This window comes from Coregonus clupeaformis, unplaced genomic scaffold (genome assembly GCF_020615455.1).
Source record: "Coregonus clupeaformis isolate EN_2021a unplaced genomic scaffold, ASM2061545v1 scaf6274, whole genome shotgun sequence".
Classification (NCBI taxonomy): Eukaryota; Metazoa; Chordata; class Actinopteri; order Salmoniformes; family Salmonidae; genus Coregonus; species Coregonus clupeaformis.
In genome coordinates this window covers 390-11,669 of record NW_025539728.1, presented here as the reverse complement: position 1 = coordinate 11,669, position 11,280 = coordinate 390, and the positions used below count along the sequence as shown (strand labels likewise).

Below are 11,280 nucleotides of genomic sequence, written 5' to 3'. Positions count from 1 at the left end.
CTGCAATATTATATTGTGGCCTTTCTCTTGCATTTCAAAGATGATGGAAAAACAAAAAAAATTGAAAACACACATTTTTTTGTTTGTATTCTCTTTAACCATATCTAATGTGTTATATTCTCCTACATTAATGTCACATTTCCACAAACTTCAAAGTGTTTCCTTTCAAATGGTATCAAGAATATGCATATCCTTGCTTCAGGTCCTGAGCTACATGCAGTTAGATTTGGGTATGTCCTTTTAGGCGAAAATTGAAAAAAAGGGTCAGATCCTTAAGAGGTTAATAAGCTACGGGCAACATAACTGAAGCTGAAAGCCACAGTTCTTGGTTGATATATTACTGTCGATGGCCACCCTGCCACGTAGTTTGCTGCTGGAGAACATCTCCATTATTCGAGATAGAACTGATTTCATGGACTGATATCAAACAAACGGAAGACATTTTGTTTATGACGAGATTAATTACAAATTTAATACAAATGCCAAGAGTGATGAGAGTTAAAGGCAGTAGTCCATTTGTGTCGCTGAGGAATCAATTGATAAAATGACTGTTGCAAAGCTCCACTTGAGCAAGGCTACTTAATATCAAATATGATTGACCAGCTTACAGACTTATGAAACATGTGGCCTCTTATTATACAATACCAATCCACGATTGCTGCGATGGATTGTCGGCGAGGCCGTTCGACAAGTTCTCTTGAGTTCACCTTAGTAGAGTCCACTCCTATGTATCCAAATAGCTCTGAACAGCACTCAGTCTGTGTAGATCAGTAGACAGAGTTCTCACGCCCGGCAGGGCACGAATATGGATGACACGCCCGTGTTATATGGCGGTCCATACGTTGAGCCACTACCAACAGCATAAATGCGCCCTTTTCCCTGTAGAGGATAGCTAAATTGCAAAATAATGTTTCACACAAGACAACATGTTGTTTAGCAAACAGACATATTAAGATATTAGTTGTAATGGTGTTGATATTGCCCACCTTGACAGCAGAGGGTACACTTGTTAATTGTAATGGCCGTTACTGCAGCACCTTAGTTCCGAGTCCACTCCTATCCAAATCATATAGCTGTGAACAGCACGACAGCAATCGGCCTGTGTAGACCAGTGGACGGGAGTGCTCACGGATAGTGGGCTCACGGATAGTGGGGCACGACCATGAAAGACGTGCCGGTGTTATGGCGTTCCATACATTCTAATATAATTAATAGAGAGGAGAGAGCAATAGCGAGGGAAGAGGAAACGGCACAACATTTTAAAGGGAAAGAGGAGGCCCGTGGGCTACACACCTGAAACCATACATAATGCAGACAATGCGCTAGATCGACATGATAAAATTGGCATAGCCCTATGATGAGTGAACAAATGAAACAACCAAATTAGTGCACTAGGCCTTTATTACTCCTGTACGAGCAGAGAAAATACTCGTCAGCAGAGCGGGGAGAAAAAACGTAATATATTTATATTAACATGGGATGGCCGGCTAGATGTGGCAGCATGATGGGGGAATCAAAATGCCGACAGGGACATGCGATGAGAAACAAAAGTAGGCTACAGTGATACTTCACTGACAAACGTTGGCTGGGCAAGTAGCCTGTAGCCGTGTGCTTGACTGAGCTGGGAGATGAGAGCTATCCCCGGCAAATTGAAATACAGTTGAAAATGATGATCAGTCTGAGTATCCGGGGTCCAACACTTGCATCAATTTGCACAAATAATTCCACTTGTTGAATAGCCTAGAGTTACCGGCTCCGCATCCATTAATTCTAAAATATGCCATTGATCGTGAAATGAGCAAAAATTCCCACACAGAAATGCCTTCCGAGCGCAGGCTAAAGCCTGAGTTAGCTTACACGATTGCCATGAAGGCAAAGCATGATGGTGTAAATTACCGAGACAAAACACCAGTCTCAACGTCAACAGTGAAGAGGCGACTCTGGGATGCTGACCTTCTAGGCAGAGTTGCAAAGAAAAAGCCATATCTCATATCTTAATATTTTATTTTTATTGGCCAGTCTGAGATATGGCTTTTTCTTTGCAACTCTGCCTAGAAGGTCAGCATCCCGGAGTCGCCTCTTCACTGTTGACGTTGAGACTGGTGTTTTGGGGGTACTATTTAATGAAGCTGCCAGTTGAGGACCTGTGAGGCGTCTGCTTCTCAAACTAGACACTCTAATGTATTTGTCCTCTTGCTCAGTTGTGCACCGGGGCCTCCCACTCCTCTTTCTATTCTGGTTAGAGCCAGTTTGCGCTGTTCTGCAATTTCTCGCATGGAATAGCCTTCATTTCTCAGAACAAGAATAGACTGACGAGTTTCAGAAGAAAGTTATTTGTTTCTGGCCATTTTGAGGCTGTAATCAAACCCACAATTGCTGATGCTCCAAATACTCAACTAGTCTCAAGCAGGCCAGTTTTATTGCTTATTTAATCAGCACAACAGTTTTCAGCTGTGCTAACATCATTGCAAAAGGGTTTTCTAATGATCAATTAGCCTTTTTAAAATGATAAACTTGGATTAGCAAACACAACATGCCATTGGAACACAAGACTGATGGTTGCTGATAATGGACCTCTGTACGCCTATGTAGATATTCCATTAAAAATCAGCCGTTTCCAGCTACAATAGCCATTTACAACATTAACAATGTCTACACTGTATTTCTGATCAATTTGATGTTATTTGAATGGACAAAAATTTGCTTTTCTTTCGAAAACAAGGACATTTCTAAGTGACCCCAAACTTTTGAACGGTAGTATGTATATATACACTGCTCAAAAAAATAAATAACACAACACAATGTAACTCCAAGTCAATCACACTTCTGTGAAATCAAACTGTCCACTTAGGAAGCAACACTGATTGACAATAAATTTCACATGCTGTTGTGCAAATGGAATAGACAACAGGTGGAAATTATAGGCAATTAGCAAGACACCCCCAATAAATGACTGGTTTTGCCAGTGGTGACCACAGACCACTTCTCAGTTCCTATGCTTCCTGGCTGATGTTTTGGTCACTTTTGAATGCTGGCGGTGCTTTCACTCTAGTGGTAGCATGAGACGGAGTCTACAACCCACACAAGTGGCTCAGGTAGTGCAGCTCATCCAGGATGGCACATCAATGCGAGCTGTGGCAAGAAGGTTTGCTGTGTCTGTCAGCGTAGTGTCCAGAGCATGGAGGCGCTACCAGGAGACAGGCCAGTAGCATCAGGAGACGTGGAGGAGGCCGTAGGAGGCAGACAACCCAGCAGCAGGACTGCTACCTCCGCCTTTGTGCAAGGAGGAGCAGGAGGAGCACTGCCAGAGCCTTGCAAAATGACCTCCAGCAGGCCACAAATGTGCATGTGTCTGCTCAAACGGTCAGAAATAGACTCCATGAGGGTGGTATGAGGGCCCGACGTCCACAGGTGGGGGTTGTGCTTACAGCCCAACACCGTGCAGGACGTTTGGCATTTGCCAGAGAACAGATGAAAGCAGGTTCACACTGAGCACATGTGACAGAGTCTGGAGACGCCGTGGAGAACGTTCTGCTGCCTGCAACATCCTCCAGCATGACCGGTTTGGCGGTGGGTCAGTCATGGTGTGGGGTGGCATTTCTTTGGGGGCCGCACAGCCCTCCATGTGCTCGCCAGAGGTAGCCTGACTGCCATTAGGTACCGAGATGAGATCCTCAGACCCCTTGTGAGACCATATGCTGGTGCGGTTGGCCCTGGGTTCCTCCTAATGCAAGACAATGCTAGACCTCATGTGGCTGGAGTGTGTCAGCAGTTCCTGCAAGAGGAAGGCATTGATGCTATGGACTGCCCGTTCCCCAGACCTGAATCCTGAATTGAGCACATCTGGGACATCATGTCTCGCTCCATCCACCAACGTCACGTTGCACCACAGACTGTCCAGGAGTTGGCGGATGCTTTAGTCCAGGTCTGGGAGAGATCCTTCCAGGAGACCATCCGCCACCTCATCAGGAGCATGCCCAGGCATTGTAGGGGAGGTCATACAGGCACGTGGAGGCCACACACCTACTGAGCCTCATTTTGACTTGTTTTAAGGACATTACATCAAAGTTGGATCAGCCTGTAGTGTGGTTTTCCACTTTAATTTTGAGGATGACTCCAAATCCAGACCTCCATGGGTTGGATACATTTGATTTCCATTGATAATTTTTTGTGTGATTTTGTTGTCAGCACATTCAACTATGTAAAGAAAAAAGTATTTAATAAGATTATTTCATTCATTCAGATCTAGGATGTGTTATTTCAGTGTTCCCTTAATTTTTTGAGCAGTATATATATATATACAGTGGGGAGAACAAGTATTTGATACACTGCCGATTTTGCAGGTTTTCCTACTTACAAAGCATGTAGAGGTCTGTAATTTTTATCATAGGTACACTTCAACTGTGAGAGACGGAATCTAAAACAAAAATCCAGAAAATCACATTGTATGATTTTAAAGTAATTCATTTGCATTTTATTGCATGACATAAGTATTTGATCACCTACCAACCAGTAAGAATTCCGGCTCTCACAGACCTGTTAGTTTTTCTTTAAGAAGCCCTCCTGTTCTCCACTCATTACCTGTATTAACTGCACCTGTTTGAACTCGTTAGCTGTATAAAAGACACCTGTCCACACACTCAATCAAACAGACTCCAACCTCTCCACAATGGCCAAGACCAGAGAGCTGTGTAAGGGCATCAGGGATAAAATTGTAGACCTGCACAAGGCTGGGATGGGCTACAGGACAATAGGGCAAGCAGCTTGGTGAGAGCAACAACTGTTGGCGCAATTATTAGAAAATGGAAGAAGTTGAAGATGACGGTCAATCACCTCGGTCTGGGGCTCCATGCAAGATCTCACCTCGTGGGGCATCAATGATCATGAGGAAGGTGAGGATCAGCCCAGAACTACACGGCAGGACCTGGTCAATGACCTGAAGAGAGCTGGGACCACAGTCTCAAAGAAAACCATTAGTAACACACTACGACGTCATGGATTAAAATCCTGCAGCGCACGCAAGTCCCCCTGCTCAAGCCAGCGCATGTCCAGCCCGTCTGAAGTTTGCCAATGACCATCTGGATGATCCAGAGGAGGAATGGGAGAAGGTCATGTGGTCTGATGAGACAAAAATAGAGCTTTTTGGTCTAAACCCCACTCGCCGTGTTTGGAGGAAGAAGAAGGATGAGTACAACCCCAAGAACACCATCCCAACCGTGAAGCATGGAGGTGGAAACATCATTCTTTGGGGATGCTTTTCTGCAAAGGGGACAGGACGACTGCACCGTATTGAGGGGGAGGATGGATGGGGCCATGTATCGCGAGATCTTGGCCAACAACCTCCTTCCCTCAGTAAGAGCATTGAAGATGGGTCGTGGCTGGGTCTTCCAGCATGACAACGACCCGAAACACACAGCCAGGGCAGAACTAAAGAGTGGCTCTGTAAGAAGCATCTCAAGGTCCGGAGGCTAGCCAGTCTCCAGACCTGAACCCAATAGAAAATCTTTGGAGGGAGCTGAAAGTCCGATTGCCCAGCGACAGCCCCGAAACCTGAAGGATCTGGAGAAGGTCTATATGGAGGAGTGGGCCAAAATCCCTGCTGCAGTGTGTGCAAACCTGGTCAAGACCTACAGGAAACGTATGATCTCTGTAATTGCAAACAAAGGTTTATGTACCAAATATTAAGTTCTGCTTTTCTGATGTATCAAATACTTATGTCATGCAATAAAATGCAAATTAATTACTTAAAAATCATACAATGTGATTTTCTGGATTTTTGTTTTAGATTCCGTCTCTCACAGTTTAAGTGTACCTATGATAAAAAATTACAGACCTCTACATGCTTTGTAAGTAGGAAAACCTGCAAAATCGGCAGTGTATCAAATACTTGTTCTCCCCACTGTATATATATATATATATATATATAACACACATACCTAATGGGGTCCTAACATTCAAAATCAAATGGCTAAATGATCCATGGTATGACCATCTTAAAACAATTCCATATGTTAACTTAGTAGAACCTCCCCAATGACTTAGACTTTTATAGGTTAAAGGAAAGATTTATAAAGACTCCATTTAATTTAACAGATGTGTAACAGAATGTTTTGTTTTATTGCGTTGTTATTGAAAGACTTCTCTTTCATTCTTCCCTCAGGAAAGAGATCTCCAAGATCATGTCTAGCTCCTACCAATGCGGGGCCTCAACATGGCCTCCTTCTTTGCGGCCAGTAAGATCATCGTCTTCATCACCTTCACTGTCTACGTCCTCCTGGGGAACACCATCTCAGCCAGCCAGGTGTTTGTGGCAGTGTCTCTATATGGTGCCATCAAGCTCACAGTGACCCTCTTCTTTCCACTGGCCATCGAGAAGGTGTTCGAGACCATCATCAGTATCCGCAGGATCAAGGTACTCTATAGATCATCTGGCACAAAATGGCTACTGTGCTTCACCTAGGTGCAAGGAGTTATTGTAGTTTTAGTATGGTTTGTTTGGCTGCATCATCTCTCTGTTGACCCACAGAATTTCCTTCTGTTGGATGAGATTGAGAGAAACAACATGAGATTCACCCAGGAGGAAGAGAAAGACACCTCTGTTGAGATCAAGGACTTAATTTGCTACTGGGACAAGGTGAATATTCTGGCAGGGTCAAATGTTGAATGTCCAAATGTTGATATACAAAACAAGTAGACGCCTGTCCTGTGTGGTAGCTTCATGTATTGCTATGAAATGTCCCTTCCCTCTGTCTCCACAGTGTCTGGACGCCCCGTCTCTCCAGAACCTGTCACTCACAGTAAAGTCGGAGCAGCTTGTCGCAGTCATTGGACCTGTGGGGGCTGGAAAGGTCAGAGGTCATGCACGTATAGGAGTACACTATATATGAAAGTATGTGGACACCCCTTCAAAATAGTGGATTCGCCTATTTCAACCACACCCGTTGCTGACAGGTGTATAAAATCGAGCACACAGCCATGCAATCTCCATAGACAAACATTGTCAGTAGAATGGCCTTACTGAAGAGCTCAGTGGCATTCAACGTGGCACTGTCATAGGATGCCACCTTTCTAACAAGTCAGTTCGTCAAATTTCTGCCCTGCTAGAGCTGCCCCGGTCAACTGTAAGTGCTGAAGCACGTAGCGCGTAAAAATAATCTGTCCTCGGTTGCAACACTCACTACCGAGTCCCAAACTGCCTCTGGAAGCAACGTCTGCACAAGAACTGTTCGGCGGGAGCTCCATGACCATGGCCGAGCTGCCGCACACAAGCTTAAGATCACCATGCGCAATGCCAAGTGTTGGGTTGAGTGGTGTAAAGCTCGCCGCCATTGGACTCTGGAGCAGTGGAAACGCGTTCTCTGGAGTGATGAATCACACTTCACTATCTGGCAGTCCGACGGAGTAATCTGGGTTTGGCGGATGCCAGGAGAACGCTACCTGCCCCAATGCATAGTGCCAACAGTCAAGTTTGGTGGTGGAGGAATAATGGTCTGGGGCTGTTTTTCATGGTTCGGCTAGGCCCCTTAGTTCCAGTGAAGGGAAATCTGAATGTTACAGCATACAATGACATTCTAGACAATTCTGTGCTTCCAACTTTGTGGCAACAGTTTGGGGAAGGCCCTTTCCTGATTCAGCATGACAACGCCCCGTGCACAAAGTGAGGTCCATACAGAAATGGTTTGTCGAGATCGGGTGGGAAAGAACTTGACTGGCTTGCACAGAACCCTGACCTCAACCCCATCGAACACCTTTGGGATGAATTGGAACACCGACTGAGAGCCAGGCCTAATTGCACATCAGTGCCTGACCTCACTAATGCTCTTGTGACTGAATGGAAGCAAGTCCCCACAGCAATGTTCCAACATCTAGTGGAAAGCCTTCCCAGAAGAGTAGAGGCTGTTTGTAGCAGCAAAGGTGGGACCAACTCCATATTAATGCCCATGATTTTGGAATGAGATGTTCGACAAGCAGATGTCCACATACTTTTGGTCATGTAGTGTGTATATACAGTGGGGAAAAAAAGTATTTAGTCAGCCACCAATTGTGCAAGTTCTCACTTAAAAGATGAGAGAGGCCTGTAATTTTCATCATAGGTACACGTCAACTATGACAGACAAATTGAGGAAAAAAAATCCAGAAAATCCCATTGTAGGATTTTTAATGAATTTATTTGCAAATTATGGTGGAAAATAAGTATTTGGTCACCTACAAACAAGCAAGATTTCTGGCTCTCACAGACCTGTAACTTCTTCTTTAAGAGGCTCCTCTGTCCTCCACTCGTTACCTGTATTAATGGCACCTGTTTGAACTTATTATCAGTATAAAAGTCACCTGTCCACAACCTCAAACAGTCACACTCCAAACTCCACTATGGCCAAGACCAAAGAGCTGTCAAAGGACACCAGAAACAAAATTGTAGACCTGCACCAGGCTGGGAAGACTGAATATGCAATAGGTAAGCAGCTTGGTTTGAAGAAATCAACTGTGGGAGCAATTATTAGGAAATGGAAGACATACAAGACCACTGATAATCTCCCCTCGATCTGGGGCTCCACGCAAGATCTCTCACCCCGTGGGGTCAAAATGATCACAAGAACGGTGAGCAAAAATCCCAGAACCACACGGGGGGACCTATTGAATGACCTGCAGAGAGCTGGGACCAAAGTAACAAAGCCTACCATCAGTAACACACTCGCCGCCAGGGACTCAAATCCTGCAGTGCAGACGTGTCCCCCCTGCTTAAGCCAGTACATGTCCAGGCCCGTCTGCCGAAGTTTGCTAGAGTGCATTTGGATGATCCAGAAGAGGATTGGGGAGAATGTCATATGGTCAGATGAAACCAAAATATAACTTTTTTGGTAAAAACTCAACTTAATCGTGTTTGGAGGACAAAAATAATAAATAAATAATAATAATATGCCACTTAGCAGACGCTTTTATCCAAAGCGACTTACAGTCATGTGTGCATACATTTTTGTGTATGGGTGGTCCCGGGTATCGAACCCACTACCCTGGCCTTACAAGCGCCATGCTCTACCAGCTGAGCTACAGAGGACCACATTGAGTTGCATCCAAAGAACACCATACCTACTGTGAAGCATGGGGGTGGAAACATCATGCTTTGGGGCTGTTTTTCTGCAAAGGGACCAGGACGACTGATCCGTGTAAAGGAAAGAATGAATGGGGCCATGTATCGTGAGATTTTGAGTGAAAACCTCCTTCCATCAGCAAGGGCATTGAAAATGAAACGTGGCTGGGTCTTTCAGCATGACAATGATCCCAAACACACCGCCCGGGCAACGAAGGTGGCTTCTGCGTTTCAAGGTCCTGGAGTAGCCTAGCCAGTCTCCAGATCTCAACCCCATAGAAAATCTTTGGAGGGAGTTGAAAGTCCGTGTTGCCCAGCGACAGCCCCAAAACATCACTGCTCTAGAGAGATCTGCATGGAGGAATGGGCCAAAATACCAGCAACAGTGTGTGGAAAACCTTGCTTGAAGACTTACAGAAAACGTTTGACCTGTGTCATTGCCAACAAAGGGTATATAACAAAGTATTGAGAAACTTTTGTTATTGACCAAATACTTATTTTCCACCATAATTTGCAAATAAATTCATAAAAAAATCCTACAATGTGATTATCTGGATTTTATTTCTCATTTTGTCTGTCATAGTTGACGTGTACCTATGATGAAAATTACAGGCCTCTCTCATCTTTTAAGTGGGAGAACTTGCACAATTGGTGGCTGACTAAATACTTTTTTTCCCCACTGTATGTAGTAAGCCATATCAGCCAGCTCGCATGTTTACCCTCCCATCTTCCACAGTCCTCTCTGCTAAGCGCCATCCTGGGGGAGCTGCCTCACGACAAGGGCGTGTTGAGGATCAAAGGTCAGCTGACCTACTCCTCCCAGCAGCCCTGGGTGTTCCCTGGAACCATCCGCAGCAACATCCTGTTTGGCAAAGAGCTCCATCTTCAGAAGTATGAGAAGGTCCTGAGAGCCTGCGCACTCAAGAGGGTAAGACACACTGAATGGTGCTCTCATGGTACAGTGAGGGAAAAAAGTATTTGATCCCCTGCTGATTTTGTACGTTTACCCACTGACAAAGAAATGATCAGTCTATAATTTTAATGGAAGGTTTATTTGAACAGTGAAAGACAGAATAACAACAAAAAAATCCAGAAAAATCATGTCAAAAATGTTATAAATTGATTTGCATTTTAATGAGGGAAATAAGTATTTGACCCCTCTGCAAAACATGACTTAGTACTTGGTATATTTCTTTTTTGGTGGCAAAACCCTTGTTGGCAATCACAGAGGTCAGACGTTTCTTGTAGTTGGCCACCAGGTTTGCACACATCTCAGGAGGGATTTTGTCCCACTCCTCTTTGCAGATCTTCTCCAAGTCATTAAGGTTTCGAGGCTGACGTTTAGCAACTCAAACCTTCAGCTCCCTCCACAGATTTTCTATGGGATTAAGGTCTGGAGACTGGCTAGGCACTCCAGGACCTTAATGTGCTTCTTCTTGAGCCACTTCTTTGTTGCCTTGGCCGTGCGTTTTGGGTCATTGTCATGCTGGAATACCCATCCACGACCCATTTTCAATGCCCTGGCTGAGGGAAGGAGGTTCTCACCCAAGATTTGACAGTACATGGCCCCGTCTATCGTCCCTTTGATGCGGTGAAGTTGTCCTGTCCCCTTAGCAGAAAAAAACACCCCCAAAGCATAAGGTTTCCCACCTCCGTGTTTGATGGTGGGGATGGTGTTCTTGGGGTCATAGGCAGCATTCCTCCACCTCCAAACACGGCGAGTTGAATTGATGCCAAAGAGCTCCATTTTGGTCTCATCTGACCACAACACTTTCACCCAGTTCTCCTCTGAATCATGCAGATGTTCATTGGCAAACTTCAGACGGGCCTGTATATGTGCTTTCTTGAGCAGGGGGACCTTGCGGGCACTGCAGGATTTCAGTCCTTCACGGCGTAGTGTGTTACCAATTGTTTTATTGGTGACTATGGTCCCAGCTGCCTTGAGAACATTGACAAGATCCTCCCGTGTAGTTCTGGGCTGATTCCTCACCGTTCTCATGATCATTGCAACCCACGAGGTGAGATCTTGCATGGAGCCCCAGGCCGAGGGAGATTGACAGTTATTTTGTGTTTCTTCCCGTTTGCGAATAATCGCACCAACTGTTGTCACCTTCTCACCAAGCTGCTTGGAGATGGTCTTGTAGCCCATTCCAGCCTTGTGTAGGTCTACAATCTTGTCCCTGACATCCTTG

At 45.0% G+C, this 11,280-nt stretch overlaps 1 protein-coding gene across 1 annotated transcript; it reads left to right on the top strand.

Annotated features, from left to right (window-relative positions):
- Nucleotides 1–6,196: 6,196 nt before the first annotated feature.
- On the top strand, nucleotides 6,197–10,016 carry LOC123490994 (ATP-binding cassette sub-family C member 4-like; the record flags this gene model as incomplete). Its single annotated transcript, XM_045220790.1, has 4 exons — nucleotides 6,197–6,412; nucleotides 6,527–6,634; nucleotides 6,759–6,848; nucleotides 9,825–10,016. Coding segments are annotated over exons 1-4 (606 nt in total), but the record flags the coding sequence as incomplete, so codon positions are not given.
- Between the last annotated feature and the right edge of the window lie 1,264 nt (nucleotides 10,017–11,280).